The 16,832-nt window shown below is 45.5% G+C and overlaps 1 protein-coding gene across 8 annotated transcripts in view; it reads right to left on the reverse strand.

Moving 5' to 3' along the window:
- The window catches only part of dnm1 (dynamin 1), a 165,174-nt gene extending 149,344 nt beyond the window's left edge, over nucleotides 1-15,830 (reverse strand). For all 8 annotated transcript variants that reach the window (XM_033048774.1, XM_033048775.1, XM_033048780.1 and 5 more), the window contains exon 1: nucleotides 15,452-15,830. In XM_033048774.1, the coding sequence (XP_032904665.1) occupies nucleotides 15,452-15,612 (161 nt within the window). In that variant the 5' untranslated portion in view covers nucleotides 15,613-15,830. The remainder of the gene's footprint in view (nucleotides 1-15,451) is intronic.
- Between the last annotated feature and the right edge of the window lie 1,002 nt (nucleotides 15,831-16,832).

A 16,832-nucleotide genomic window follows, 5' to 3' on the forward strand; every position in this document is an offset into this window, starting at 1 on the left:
GTGATACATAGATTGAAGACCGTCAACAAAAGAGTCAGGGTGGAAAGTGAAGAGAGCTTTGCTGAGGCAGTGAAGTGGATGCCATGGGTAGGCAGAGGCTTGAACTTTCAATAAGAAAATAGGACAAATGCATAACAGAAAAGGCAAACACATGAAATGAACTGGATTTTAGACAGATGTAGGGATAGGAAAGGTTTAGAGGGCTATGGCCAAATGGGACTAGCCCCAAATGCCAATTTGGTCATCGTGGACAATGTGCCCCAAAAGGCCCACTTCCCTGCTGTGATTTAATGGGGCAGACACCCTTTCAGAAAGTGGTCGGAAGCCAATTCAGCTGAATTGCCTCCTTGTGTGCTGTTCAGATCAATGAAAGGGCCTGATGATGTGCCTGTACATGACAACTTAGATGCCTATCGCCAGGTAACTGCTGAGCAATAAACCTCAGGTGGTCAGGTTCATTGGGCCATCTCCGTGTCAGAATACTAATATACTTCACATTCTAATAAATTATTCTTTCCAAAGCCAATCCTCCATCCATCATGTTTCAATGACCTGGTCTGAAACCAAAAAATGGATCTGGGCAGAATATGGATTCTCCACAGATACTACAGATGCCGGAATCACAAGAAAAATCTCTTTGGAGCATAGGAGGCTGAGGGGTGGCATTGAGTGTACTAGACAGAGGGGCATAGATAAAGTGAACATTGTGTCTGGAGCACAGGAATGAGATAGAAAGCTTAGAGACATGGTATCAAGACAACAACCTCTGCCTCAATGTCAACAAGACCAAGGAGCAGGTTGTAGACACCAGGAAGCAAGGTGGAGTACATCCCCCATTCAGCGATGGTGCTGAAGTGGAAATGGTCAAGAGCGTCAAATCCTGAGGTGCAAATATCGCCAACAATTTGTTCTGGACCAACTTCATTGGAGCTACGGCTAAGAAAAGCCCTCCCATGACCTGGGTATGGTCCTGATCTGCCAGCCTACCTCGATGCAGATCTTGCACTTTTTATTCGATCAGCACTTTCTCTGTAACTAACGCTGTACCGCTACATTCTACACTCTGGTATGTTTCTCTTTGCACTACTTGTAAATGCTTGATTGTACTCGTGTACACTGTGATTTTGTTAGCAGGTAAATAAAAGCTCTTGGTACACGTGACAACAATAAGCCAATACCAGTGTTACCTACACTCCCAAGACAGAGTGCCGTTCAATGCAGGAAACAAAACAGCCAAGAATTTCCCAGAAGACCAGTGACATGTTGTAATTAGCTCAACTGAATGGCTTCACGCCGGGCGGCAGGTGGAGTCCACACAGTGACAGCTGGTCTCGATGTATAACCTTGCTGAATACATCAAAACTAAGTAAAATTGGAATATACACAACAGGGGATCTAATATTGGAGTCCAGATAACAAGGACATCGAACATCCCATTCACTGTTAAATGCATCTTTACCAAGGTTGCAGCTATAGATTAATCCTTGCATATACTGTACACATACACACACACACACACACACACTATCAAGACCATCGTGGAGGATCGAATAGTACAGGTCATCTTCTGGCTCACCTTTAGAGATACAGTGGAAACAGGCCCTTCTGCCCACAGAGTCCATGCCGACCAGCGATCACCCGTACACTAGTTCTACCCAACACACTAGGGACAATTAACAGAAGCCAATTAACCTACAAAACCGCACGTCTTTGGAGTGTGGGAGGAAACCAGAGGACCCGGAGAAAACCCACGCAGTCACAAGGAGAACGTGCAAACTCCACACAGAGTCAGTGTGGAACCTGGGTCTCTGGCACTACGAGGTAGCAACTCTACCACTGTGCCGCCCTTGGCCATCCAACATATAGTGTCAGTAAACAAAGTGACAATCAAAGGAAGACTTTGCATTTACATTGTGCTCAGAACCCAAAGACATCACAAACTATTTTACAGTCACTGAAATTCTAAAAATCTTGCCACCATCGTACTCAAGGAACAACGCCAATGTAAAATCTCATGTCTTCAAGACCTATGCAGCTACTTCTTCTATGGACATGCAACTGTAATAAACCAACACCATACAAATATTACCTACACTGAAATACTCCCAAGACAGTGTCATTCAATACAGAAAACAAGACAGCCAAGAATGGCCCACAAGCCAAGAGTAGACTATCACACCTTTTCTCTCCTTTCATTCCACCCACTTCCCTCCCTCCAGCTTTACTTCTCCTCAAAGATCCACTATAGGATCTTTGCTTCTCCTTATCTTCCACCTTTTTGTCTCCTTTTCACCTCTAGTCACTTACTCCACCCATCTGCCTAATAAACCTCCCCCCCTCACCTGTATTCACCCATCACTTGCCAGGCTTTGTCCCACACCGCCTCTTTCCCCCCAGCTTTCTTTCCCCTTATTCCATCACTTTGAAGAATGGTCCCATCCCATTGTGTCATCTGCCCATTCCCTCCACTGATGCTGCCTGACCCACTGAGTTCCTCCAGCACTGTGTTGACTACAAGCCAAGGGATGAATGGTGACAGCGTGATAGTGGACAACAGATGGCACAATGGGCTAAGTGTTCGGCTGGCGACCGGAAGGTAGCCGGTTCGAATCTCGCTTGGAGAGCATACTGTCGTTGTGTCCTTGGGCAAGACACTTCACCCACCTTTGCCTGTGTGTGAATGTGTGTGAATGTGTGTGAGTGATTGGTGGTGGTCGGAGGGGCCGTAGGTGCAGATTGGCAGCCACGCTTCCGTCAGTCTGCCCCAGGGCAGCTGTGGCTACAGAAGTAGCTTACCACCACCGAGTGTGACTGAGGAGTGAATGAATAATGCGATGTAAAGCGCCTTGAGTATTAGAAAGGCGCTATATAAATCCCATCCATTATTATTAACCCTCCAGCCAATCACAATCATCACAACAGGCATGGCCAGCATAGACAAACTGGGCCAAAGGGCCTCTTTCCAAAGCTGTACGTCTCTATAGAAACATAGAAACATAGAAATTAGGTGCAGGAGTAGGCCATTCGGCCCTTCGAGCCATTCGGCCATTCAATATGATCATGGCTGATCATCCAACTCAGTATCCCGTACCTGCCTTCTCTCCATACCCTCTGATCCCCTTAGCCACAAGGGCCACATCTAACTCCCTCTTAAATATAGCCAATGAACTGGCCTCGATTACCCTCTGTGGCAGAGAGTTCCAGAGATTCACCACTCTCTGTGTGAAAAAAGTTCTTCACATCTCGGTTTTAAAGCATTTCCCCCTTATCCTTAAGCTGTGACCCCTTGTCCTGGACTTCCCCAACATCGGGAGCAATCTTCCTGCATCTAGCCTGTCCAACCCCTTAAGAATTTTGTAAGTTTCTATAAGATCCCCTCTCAATCTCCTAAATTCTAGAGAGTATAAACCAAGTCTATCCAGTCTTTCTTCATAAGACAGTCCTGACATCCCAGGAATCAGTCTGGTGAACCTTCTCTGCACTCCCTCTATGGCAATAATGTCCTTCCTCAGATTTGGAGACCAAAACTGTACGCAATACTCCAGGTGTGGCCTCACCAAGACCCTGTACAACTGCAGTAGAACCTCCCTGCTCCTATACTCAAATCCTTTTGCTATGAAAGCTAACATAACTATGGCAGAGGGAATCTGACAAGAACACCTCAAAGGAGGATTAAACCCCAGCAATGCGACACACACCAGAAACAAACAGCTTTGAATGAATCAACAGCTATTTGTCAGACAGTGACACTGTCTCAGACTGGAAGCAATGCCTGTTCCCATTATGAAAACGTCTTTACTGACTTGTCCAAGACATGCCCAGCCCCACAGAGCCTCAGTGATCTTAAGACAACTCGGGCTCAGTCACCAACTCATCTCTCATCCCCGTCATGGAGACAGCACTTGGGAATGCAGCAAATCTGATGGCACTCCACTTCACAAATCAACTCGGCGGCACTTATCATCTGCACTTGACATTTCCTTCCCCCAATTAAAATATTTTATCTCAACTAAAAAAACAACAACAGGCATTTCCTTTCTCCTCTCCACCCTCCCTCATTTCAATTAAAATCAATCTATCGCACTTTCTATTTGATCTTTAAAAAAAATATTATGGAGCAAAATGTACACATTTTATAGGTAAGTGCACACATCTCAACCTCAATGGAAAATATTTGGGGCAAAATTATATATTTTTTCATGTGGAGGAGATATTTTTTAATTAAAATGTGATATGAAATTAGCTTTTTAAATTTTAACAGTGAAAATAAAATTCACAGGAACTAGTGTCCCAAATTCCACCAACACCATTTTTGTTCACAGCTCGGGCAGTCGTGAATGACGCAGTCGCTGCAACAGTCCTTTCGCACGTCTCAATCAGTTCACTAATCATTTAACTGATGTGAACGGCTTTGGAAAACCTACTCCAGCAGCCATGGAGAGCAGAACTCAACCCTAGGAACACAAAGAACTGCAGATGCGCAAATCTTGAGCAAAACAAAACGCTGAAGGAACTCACTGGATTTATAGTCAAGAGTGTTTAATTGTCATATTTACCGGCACCAGAACAATTAATTTCTTACGTTTTAGCAGCAGGACAGGCCTGCCAACAGACTGCATCCGGCGGGAGCATGGGCAGACAAAATGCCAGAAGCTGTAACATAAACATGCCAGTCTTCTCCCTTTTCCAGTTCTGATGTGGTGTTCTGGACTGGAGCCGTTGACTCTGATGCCCCTGCAAGTCTAGATCTACAAGAGGGTTGAATGGTGTCATCTACGGCCAAAGGAATTCTTAGACCCCTGTCCCACTTAGGAAACCTGAATGGAAACCTCTGGAGACTTTACGCCCCACCCAAGGTTTCCGTGCGGTTCCCGGAGGTTCCTGGAGGTTTTTGTCATTCTCCCTACCTGCTTCCACTACCTGCAACTTCCGGCAACCACCTGCAACCTCCGGGAACTGCACGGAAACCTTGGGTGGGGCGCAAAGTCCCCAGAGGTTTCCGTTCAGGTTTCCTAAGTGTGACAGAGGCATATATCCACAGATTGGCTCTCAGCCCTGTAATTCCTACTTCTCCCCATTCCCATCGAGCAAAAACAAATTAAAAAAATAGAAGCTTTGAAAGCGCACACCACCAGACACAGGAACAGCTTTTCCTGATATCAGGTTTCTGATCAGTCCTTCCATTAACTACGGGAGGGTCTGATTCACCTTTACCGCATTGCAAACATTGAATTTTGTCTATATAACTGATGTGGCACAATGCCGAGAACTATATTCTGCAATCCATCTTCCTCTTGGCTCTATCTGCATTTGACCAGATTGTATTTATGTCTAGTATAATCAGATCTCACTGGACAGCATGCAAGATAGAAACATAGAAAATAGGTGCAGGAGTAGGCCATTCGGCCCTTCGAGCCTGCACCGCCATTCAATATGATCATGGCTGATCATCCAACTCAGTATCCTGTACCTGCCTTCTCTCCATACCCCCTGATCCCTTTAGCCACAAGGGCCACATCTAACTCCCTCTTAAATATAGCCAATAAACTGGCCTCAACTACCTCCTGTGGCAGGGAGTTCCAGAGATTCGCCACTCTCTGTGTGAAAAATGTTTTTCTCATCTCGGTCCTAAAGGATTTCCCCTTTATCCTTAAACTGTGACCCCTTGTTCTGGACTTCCCCAACATCGGGAACAATCTTCCTGCATCTAGCCTGTCCAACCCCTTAAGAATTTTGTAAGTTTCTATAAGATCCCCCCTCAATCTTCTAAATTCTAGCGAGTACAAGCCGAGTCTATCCAGTCTTTCTTCATATGACAAAGCTTTTAATTGTACCTTGGTACACCTGACAATAATAAACCTAATAATAAACTAAGGTGGGACAATGTGGAGCACTTTGAATTAAGGGCTTCACTGCATCAGAAGCAATGGCAGGACTCCACCACATCCCCAACTCGGCACCACCTGTCCTGTCAGGCACCCACTTGTCACAGGTGCTGCAGGATCAGCCTGGATCTCATTTGCCACCAGAACCTTCGGGTCCAGGTGCAAACAAATCTCCTTTCATCCCAAACTACTGCCACGGAATGAAAACTGTGCTAGTAAAGCCAGTTAATAATCAGGGCAAACAAAGTGTTCAAATCCCACCATGGTAATTGAAGTACTACTTAAAGCAAGATCTAGATTTGCTAGATTTGAGTAGGAAAGAACGGTTTAAACCGGAGATAGACACAAAATGCTGGAGTAACTCAGCGGGACAGGCAGCATCTCTGGAGAGAAGGAATGGGTGACGTTTCGGGTCTCCCATTCCTTCTCTCCAGAGATGCTGCCTGTCCCGCTGAGTTACTCCAGCATTTTGTGTCTATTTTCGTATATAGTTGCTAGATTTGAATGTGGCTTGTTTGGAAGTTAAGGAGAATGCCTTCAGCCTCTCCGTCACATGCACGCCTGACATCACTGGCTCAACGAAAATATGAAAAGGTCAAAATAAAAACAAAATAGCTCTTTATTAATAATTTATACGTATCAAACTACAGTGAGGAGCTACATCCCAAAGCAAGAGGAGAGAAGAAAAAAAAAACAAGAAAAAAAAAAAAAAAGAAGGAAAAAAAAATCACACATTTGAACCATTGAAGGTCAAGACAGATTTTTGGACTGTGGGGGATTTAACGGTGCTGGGAGTCAGGCAGCAACATAAAGTGGAGACCTACAGTTACCTGAGGCGGAAACCAAGAGTTACCAACCAGTCTCTCGCTGAATGACTGAGGGGTCTCAAACAGCCATAACTCCCCAGTGTACGAGACCATGCAACTGTATGTAGCTCAGTCCATCTCATGGAGATCTGTGGTGGCTGTCACAGCGTATAGTCAAGTCATTCAACACAGAAACAGGCCCTTCGGCCCAACTCGTCCATGCCGACCACGATCCTACATTAGTGTCCATAACACCAAATCTGAAAAGCTTTGACTAATTTCAAATAAGATCCATAAATAAAATAAATAAAAACGGTGTAGGCTAACACAGGCATACGGTACCAAAGAGAATGGCCAATGTGTCTAATTCAAAGAACCTGGAAGGTCAGGGAATGCAGAGCAATGATGAAGGGCAGATATTGCTGGCCGTACATTGTAGTGGCTGGGTCCCCATACAGCGATACACCAGTTGCATGGCTCGTCATGCTGTAGGCCGTGTACCTCCCACCCACCACTCTGCTTTCGTGCACCATCCTCTCCTCCTGTACAATAAACCAGCAGCAGGCAATGCAACACCCAGTCTCATGTGCGTTTTACTTCCACCGATGATTCATAACTCCTGATCTTATTAAAATTCACATCGTCTATTATTGATATTGAAAAGAATCTGACCTCGAACCAAAATGTGAATTAATAGAATCAGAGAGTCATACAACACAGAAACAGGCCCTTCAGGCCACGATGGAGAAACAAAGAACTGCCGATGCTGGTTTATACCAAAGAGAGACACACAAAGTGCTGGAGACTCAGCAGGCCAAGCAACATCTCTGGTGAGTGACGTTTTCAGTCAGAACCCGAAATATTTGATGGAGGGTCCCAAGCCGAAACGTCACCCTTCCTTTCTCTCCAGAGATGCTGTCTGACCCGCTGAGTTACTCCAGCACTTTCAGTCTATCCTTCAGCCCACCATGCCCATGCCAACCAAGATGACATATCTAAGCTGGACCCAATTGATGGTATTTGACTCGTTAGTTTAGCTCAGAGATACAATATGGAAACAGGCCCTTCAGCCCACCAAGTCCTCACTGGCCATTCACACTAGTTCCACGCATCCCACTTAAGCATCCACTCCCTGCACTCTAGGTGGGACTTTAGAGGTCAATTAAGCTAGAAATCCATGTCTTTGGCATGTGGAAGGGAATCAGAGCACCATAGGAAACCTATGCAGTCACAGGGAATACATCAAACTCCACACAGACAGCACCTATGGTTGGGATTGAGCCAGGTCCCTGGCAATGAGGTGGCAGCTGTACTGTGACACATGTTATTAAGTGATTATAGGGGACTATCGCACTGTTGGGATAGGCCTTTGTGAACCATGCTGTGTGCAGGCTGAATTTTCCCCCTCACATTTCAATGATAATTTGGACAGGAGAGGGGAGGAGACAAATAAAGAACCTCAATGTGATCCATCAGCCCAGAGTGTATTCAATGGCTAACTTCACAACTTTCGTGTAGTTCAATAATAATCAGGGGGAGTATGGGAATACAAAATAGAGTCAGAGAGCTGCGCAGCACAGAAACAGGCCCTTCAGCCCACCTTGCCTGTGCCAACCAACTTGCAGTAGTGGGCTAGTCCCATTTGCCTGCATTTGGCCCATATCCCTCTAAACCCTTCCTATCCACATCTCTGTCCAAATGTATTTTAGAAGTCACAACTCTATAGCTTCTTTTAATATCATGGAGCGACCATTCTCTGAACTTATACCCTTGCACCGTCTGTCTAGGCTGTACACGTGGTTATGCAACAATTATTGCCACCTCGAGACCCTCGATGCAAACTACACAATGGATTAATGACCATAATTACACAGTTGGAGTCTACTTGCTCCAATTAAACCAAGTCTCAAGAGATCTCCACTGCAGCTTGGTTACAGATCTGCAAACATATTTCAAAAGCATAAACGGCCCACGCACTTCAAATCACTCACCATTGTCCTTACAGCCTCTAAAGATACCATTCAGCCCCTCAAACCTATGGCAGTTTACAGATCAACCCCATTCACGAGTGTTTAATTGTTATATCTTCCGGCCAAGAGACAACGCTGTGGCTTAACTGGCCTGTACCCACAATCACATCCAGATTAATATATAGCGATCAATAATACAACAAATTAATAACCATAATACAAGGTGACCAATTCAGTGCAAAGTTAATTTTTCCTGCAGCAGATTCTCCCCAATCCCACAGCTCATCTACATAATAGTAGCAATATGCAGATTCCAATTAACTACAAACACACTTCTTTGGGATGCACAAGAAATCTGGAACACCCAGGAGAAACGCGCACAAAGTCACAGGGAGAATGTGCAAGTCTCACACGTACAGCATTGCAGGCAAGTATTGAACTCCAGTTAGACACAAGAAACTGAACTAACTCAGCGGGACAGGCAGCATCTCTAGAAAATAAGGATGAGTGACTTTTCGGATCTCTACACGAAACGTCACCCATTCCTTCTCTCCAGAGATGCTGCCTGTCCCGCTGAGTTACTCCAGCGTTTTGTGTCTATCTTTCGGGGTAAACCAGCATCAGCAGTTCCTTCCTACACGTATATGAAGTCAAGATGCTGGCACGGTGAGGCAGCAGCTCATCTAGCTGCGACACGGTGCCACCAGCAAGTTGAATCTCCAGCTCATCTCCTTCCTCAGTGTTTGAGGATACGTTGCTACAGGTCTCAGCCTCCAATGCTGCTCGGCAGCTCGTTTTGAATTTAAGAATAGTGCCTTCAGCCTCGAGAATTAATGCAGATACACGTCAGACATCACTGTTTGTTCAATCAAAACATGAAAAGGTCACAGCAGAAATAAAATGGCACATTAAAAAGTGATGGATATGTATCAAACTACACTGAGGGACCACACGGCATGTCAAACAGCTGTGCATCATGTTGGGTAATGATGAAACCATTGTCTTAGTTCTGACGGAATTAGTGCAATTTACTGCATTTTTTTGGTGGATTTAAGAGAGAGTTGGATAGAGCTCTAGGGGCTAGTCGAGTCAAGGGATATGGAGAGAAGGCAGGCACGGGTTATTGATAGGGGATGATCAGCCATGATCACAATGAAGGGTGGTGCTGGCTCGAAGGGCCGAATGGCCTCCTCCTGCACCTATTTTCTATGTTTCCATGTTTTTTCCACCTCATGCCCACCCTCCACCCATCAGGAACTCATGGTCTTGAATTGCCTCTTGAGAATTCTCTCCCCATCTCCAGCAATCTTTCATTACTTGGGCTACTATCTTATTTGAATCTGATTTTGGTCTGCCTTTCAGGTCATAAGGGATAGGGGCAGAATTAGGCCGTTCGGCCCATCAAGTCTACTTCGCCATTCAATCATGGCTGGTCTATCTATCTCTCCCTCCCAACCCCACTCTCCTGCCTTCGCCCCATAACCTTTGACATCCATACTTATCAACACGCTAAAGATCTTAAGAATTTCTGGAGACTTTTTCTTAAATAGATACATTGTGAATGGAACTTGTTAATTTCTCATGTTGGTAAATTTACACGTCTCTCGTCTCCCACCGCCTACCCACTGATTTCTTTCTTCTGTACGATTCCCTCAGCTGTATGTGCTTCATACAGAATACAGCCATGGTATGTCTCCTTTATGATCTTGTTTTGCACACGGCAATGAAGCGCAAACAAATCCCAGTCTCTGTGCTGACGTGAATTGAAAGATACAGCAGAGAAACAAGCCCTTTGGACCCTGCCACCAGCGATCACCCCCTCACATTAGTTTTATGTCACCTCACTTTCCCATCCATTCCTCACACACGCTGGACGATTTGCAAAAGCCATTAACATGCAAACCCGCACGCCTGTGAAATGTGGGAGCAAACTTCACATTGTACAAGATTGCACAGCTCGGTCCATCTCAAAGGGAGCTGTTGACTGTCATTATGAAGTATTAATCAAATCATAGAAACATAGAAAATAGGTGCAGGAGTCGGCCATTCGATATGATCATGGCTGATCATCCAACTCAGTATCCCATCCCTGCCTTCTCTCCATACCCCCTGATCCCTTTAGCCAAAAGGGCCACATCTAACTCCCTCTTAAATATAGCCAATGAACTGGCCTCAACTACCTTCTGTGGCAGAGAGTTCCACAGATTCACCACTCTCTGTGTAAAAAATGATTTTCTCATCTCGGTCCTAAAAGACTTCCCCCTTATCCTTAAACTGTGACCCCTGGACTTCCCCAACATCGGGAATAATCTTCCTGCATCTAGCCTGTCCAACCCCTTAAGAATTTTGTAAGTTTCTCTAAGATTCCCCCTCAATCTACTGAATTCCAGCGTGTACAAGCCGAGTCTATCCAGTCTAAATCACTCAATATGGGCTTGGAGCAAGAGAGTGGTGCTGAGGTGAAGTGAACCTCAGTAAAATATCATATTAAATCCGGGAAGCAAGACTGAGGGACCCAATCCCACTTAAAAAAAAATTACATCTCAAAAAAAAGTCAAGGGTGGGTGAGATCTCTTCTTCAGCTGATTCCTCCTGGTCCAAAGAGCAGAACCAGTTTGCGTTACTGACAACTGCCCTTACACCGTACTAACGAGGGCAGAGATGCGAACAGCGTGTATTAGAATACAATTCCACTGTTGATTGCGTGCTGTTGGGACTATTGCAGACATGGCCAGTGGTCTGATCAGAGTCTAATATATTCATGTCAAACAAAAGCCTTCTTGTCCAGACTCAATTCATAATAAATTGCAAGTAAAAGAGGAGAATTATTGGACTACAAGAGAAAATGTTGCTTTAGCGGTGCATACTGCAAGCAACGTGGATGAACGAAAATCTGTTCTTTAATAACAGGAAGAACCATGTGAAACAGGCATCGACACAGTCATGCAGCATGGACACTAGCCCTTCATCTCAATTTGTCTGTGCCGACCAAGATGCCACCATTTCCCTGTGTTTTTCCCCCAAACAAAAACATGTTGCTTTAAAATGGTTTATTAGGCCTGCCTGAACTACAGTACTTCATCTGGCAGGGCATTAATATAAACCTACCATAGACAAAATTGCTGGAGAAACTCAGCGGGTGCGGCAGCATCTATGGAGCGAAGGAAATAGGCAACGTTTCGGCCCGAAACGTTGCTTATTTCCTTCACTCCATAGATGCTGCCGCACCCGCTGAGTTTCTCCAGCAATTTTGTCTACCTTCAATTTTCCACCAGACTGATTCCTGGGATGTCAGGACTTTCATATGAAGAAAGACGGGATTGAGGGGGGATCTTATAGAAACGTACAAAATTCTTAAGGGGTGGGACAGGCTAGATGTAGGAAGATTGTTCCCGATGTTGGGGAAGTCCAGAACAAGGGGTCACAGTTTAAGGATAAGGGGGAAGTCTTTTAGGACCAAGATGAGAAAAACTTTTTTCACACAGAGAGTGGCGAATCTCTGGAATTCTCTGCCACAGAAGGAAGTTGAGGCCAGTTCATTGGCTATATTAAAGAGGGAGTTAGATGTGGCCCTTGTGGCTAAAGGGATCAGGGGGTATGGAGAGAAGGCAGGTACAGGATACCGAGTTGGATGATCAGCCATGATCATATTGAATGGCGGTGCAGGCTCGAAGGGCCGAATGGCCTACTCCTGCACCTATTTTCTATGTTTCTATCTGCAGTTCCTTCTTGAACAATATAAACCTACCACTCTGAGTGAAAAGGATGCCCCTCATGTTCGCCTCACACCTTAAAATTATGTCTCCTAGTTCTCGATTGGAAAAAGACTGCATTCACCCCATTTCCCCTGGCCCCATAGCAGAGGCGTCCACGTCGCAGGGCTGGAAACAGGAAGTATCCTGAGCTAATTCTGTTACCATCATCTACTGCGACAAGTGATGGCTTCCACTGATTGTCGCCAGAAGCTTTTTCAGGATGGACGATGACAGCAAGGCCAACATTTGTAACAAGATGGATATGAGAAGAAGAAGGCCCCACTCCCCCTCACGATTCTATACATGTCTATATGATCATTCCTCAGCCTCCTGTGCTCCAAGGGAAAAAAGTCCTAGCCTGCCAATCTCTCCCTACAGTTCAGGCCATTGAGTCTTAGCAACATAGAAACATAGAAAATAGGTGCAGGAGTAGGCCATTCGGCCCTTCAAGCCTGCACCGCCATTCAATATGATCATGGCTGATCATCCAACTCAGTATTCCATCCCTGCCTTCTCTCCATACCCCCCCGATCCCTTTAGCCACAAGGGCCACATCTAACTCCCTCTTAAATATAGCCAATGAACTGGCCTCAACTACCTTCTGTGGCAGAGAATTTCACAGATTCACCACTCTCTGTGTGAAAAAAGTTTTTTTCATCTTGGTCCTAAAAGACTTCCCCCTTATCCTTAAACTGTGACCCCTTGTTCTGGACTTCCCCAACATCGGGAACAATCTTCCTACATCTAGCCTGTCCAACCCCTTAAGAATTTTGTAAAACTTCCTAAAACTGCTCTGCGCTCTTTCCAGCTAAATAAACATCTTTCCAACAGCAAGGTGCCCAAAACTGAACAGAATACTCCAAATGCAGCCTCACCACATACAACTCCAATATGATGTCAGTACGAACATTGAATTCTCCAATTTCAAATAATACCACACTCTTTCCCCTTCCCTCCCCCACCCTCGCACACACACATTTCTCCCACCACCGTTCTTTCATCTCTGTTCTTTTTTCCTCCCTCTGTATGACCTTCTTCAATCCCCCTCTTTCCCCTCCCACCCTCATTCCTTCTTCATGCCTTACATTTCACTCCTCCTCATCTTTCCTTCCCCAACATAATTTGCTCCTTTTCACCTGTGAACTTTGCCACTTACTCCATCCATCTTCCTGGAAAGCACGCAACATAAGCAGTTCACTGTACCTCGGTACACGTGACAATAAACTAAACTGACCTGCCAATCACCCCCTCACCTCTATCCACCTATCACTTGCCAGGCTTTCTCCTGACCCCACCTCTTTTCCACCTCCCTCCTCCCTACTCCAGTCTGAAAAAAGGTCCCAACCCAAAACATCATCCGTCCACTTTCCTCCACAGATGCTGCCTGACCCATGGAGTTCCTCCAGCACTTTGCGTTTTGCTGAAGATTCCAGCATCTGCAGTCTCTTGCGTCTCCCTCAGTACTTTCACTAGAGCACAAGTCACATTGTTGAGCTCCAATCTCTGGGGCAGAGCAATGTTATATTGCAACACAGGGTCAGGAGTTCTGACCTTCCTTCATCCATTGTTGTGTGTAGAGCAACGGCAATAATGGAACCCATGCTCTATGGATTGTGTCTTTGGTTGCACGACCAACTCCGTTGCTGCACTATTATGGATACCTGGTATTTCTATTACTAATTTATTATATCATTAATTATTTATTTGTCTGTATTTTATTGCATTAACAAACAGGCTGGTTAGGCTACGGCAAGTGAGAATTGTATTGCCCCATTGTCAGTATACAGGGTGATTAAACAATCTGGAATCAAATCCATTTAACATGCTGGGGGGGGGGGGGGGGGGGGGGGGGGGGACAAAAAATCCTAAAAGGAGTAACATTGACCTTTAAGGTCAGCTTGGCAAACAAGTTGTTAAAGCCATTGGTAGAGGAATGGGTCAGGTTTGGAGGGATATGGGCCAAACACACATGGGTAAATGGGATGAGCCGAGACGGGCATCTTGGTTGGCACAGGTGCGATTGGCTGAAGGGCCTGTTTCTACCACTCCAAACGCTCTTCTTTTCATATCGAGGTCAAATCAGCAGCATTTGACATCCCTCAATGTGAAACGGTGCGATTTCATAACACCCAGCCTCTGCTGTACTCCATGTTGCCGCTGTGACAGGTTGTGGGTTTTCATTCTAAACGCGAATGTGTTTGCAGTCTCGCCGGTGGCAGGCGATGGTCGAGGTTGTGATGTGTGGGCTATGGGTGGGGGGGGAGAAGAACCTACAAACAAATCCCACCAGTGATGGATGGCAAGTCGGGAGATTACTCTCAACCCACCCTTGCCTCCAAAAGAGAAAATCAATTTCACCTGCGACCAGCTGAGATTTCACTGCACACAGGTGCCCTGAGATGTCAATAATAAAGAGGCGAACGCTGCAAAGATGAGGAATGTAGGTGCAGAAGCGGGGCTGCATCGCTTCTAAAGGTCACACATGCATCCTCCGCACAATAACACAGGCGCTGGTGGAGGCGCCGGCCAATGCAGACAAACTGCGAGATTGGTGCATTGACAGACCCGCAGCGATCTACCCGGTACCGAGGCAATTCAAGCCCCGACCATGGATAAAAAACACCCCGAGCCCAACCAGCTGTACAGAATTCAACCCTTTGGGCAGAAATCAGTTGGCGGCATCAATGCATTTGGCTACCTCTGGCATCCTGCTGAGGTTGTGATGACGGAATTTAAAATGTATATATTTATAGCTCTCGGTGCAGAACTTGATTTAAAATAATTTTAAAATATTTTGCTGTATTGAACCCTGTTGAATTTGTACAAAACGGGCGTGAAGAGGGTTTCGGTTTCCTCGTTGCCCACCGCATTCTCATATAATATGGGCAGAATTCGGATTCACAGCACACGTTTGCAACGATGGAACCGACCCATTGGGGTTTTTTTTCCCCTGCTGTTTCCGCTATTTAAGGAAACTATAGATTTTTTTTTTATAAATCTGGCCAATAATTGCAAAATGCATGCAATAGACTTACTTCCCGACGAAATTTTCCAGGACTGAGCTTTTGCCGGCGCTTTGCCCACCGACCACCCCAATCTGGGGCAGGTCCAGGTTGGCATTCTGTCCGATCTGAGCGAAAGCATCTTGCATCCGATTGATCAGAGGAATCAGCTCCTCCATCCCACGGTTTCCCATCTTTAATCGCTCTCCAACCCGGGCGATTTTTCCAAGCCAATCGATTCTAATCGATGCAATGCAACAGATGACACCAAAGCTTGGCCTGACTTTGCACACACACAACCAAAAAAAAAAAAAAAAGACAGGTCTACATTGGGTGCGGGGACAGACTGAATCCGGAGCAGCTCTGCTCTCTCTCTGCCCGCTCCTGCTCCCGTTTACACAGGGCGATTTAAAGCCAAATCCAACTGCGCTGACACGCTACGCCCGCCGGGAGCTGTAGTCCGGCTCGCCGTACGTCATGTTGTAGGCGGCTGGAGACGCACTACAGCCCCCAGCAAGCATCGCGATCAACCCTGACGCTGTCAGCTGTCGAAATTGCCATCCACTTCATCACCGCCTGCTGTTTGCTTTGGATCTGCTTTTGCTCCAGCGAGTGCTCCATATATACCATCTGCCCGCTAATTCTCCTTGCGTTTTAGCTTTCTCAGAGGATGCAAATAATGTGTTTTTTTTTAAACTAGGGCTTCATTTAATAACAGGTCCATTTCCATCAGCGCCTGGTGCATTGGAGCAAGAGTTACAATGCAAACTGGAAGTTGTAGTCATTCATTTACTGATTCATTCCGCAAATAGCAGAAAGCGCCGACTGTAACTGCTAATGAGGGCAATCGTTGCGGGTTAAAATAGGCAGAGCTGCGGGGAGCAGTGATGATCATTTTGATGGAGTGGGGGGGTGTATGATCATCAGTGATGTCCGTGTGATGAACTGACACAGTAAACAAGGGTAGAGGAACATCTTTCCGCTAGTACATCAGCACAGCACTCGCAGCAAGGGATTAATCATCCGTTCAGCTATTGGTATTTTCCCCTGTCTTCGGTGTTTTTGCTTTTAAAGCAAACAACATAAGATTTGTGATTGATTGTGACACTGTATTGCACGTTATGTATTTCATTATCACTGGGCCAGAGTGATAACATTTCCAATCTCACACACCACCTTTACCAGTGGAAGGAATAGATATTGTGATTAAATGGCCCGAGAACACATATCTATTTATTTGCAATTTGTGGCAATTTTAGTGCTGATTTATACATTTTAATCTGTCATTCCCCCAAAACATGTTATCGCACAGAGAGTGGCAGGCAGTATAATAGAGATAACGATGATAAAGTGCCAAGCTAGGGGTCACAAATACATACTGCATTTAATCACCACTGTGCAATCTCGTCAGATC

This window comes from Amblyraja radiata, chromosome 32 (genome assembly GCF_010909765.2).
Source record: "Amblyraja radiata isolate CabotCenter1 chromosome 32, sAmbRad1.1.pri, whole genome shotgun sequence".
Classification (NCBI taxonomy): Eukaryota; Metazoa; Chordata; class Chondrichthyes; order Rajiformes; family Rajidae; genus Amblyraja; species Amblyraja radiata.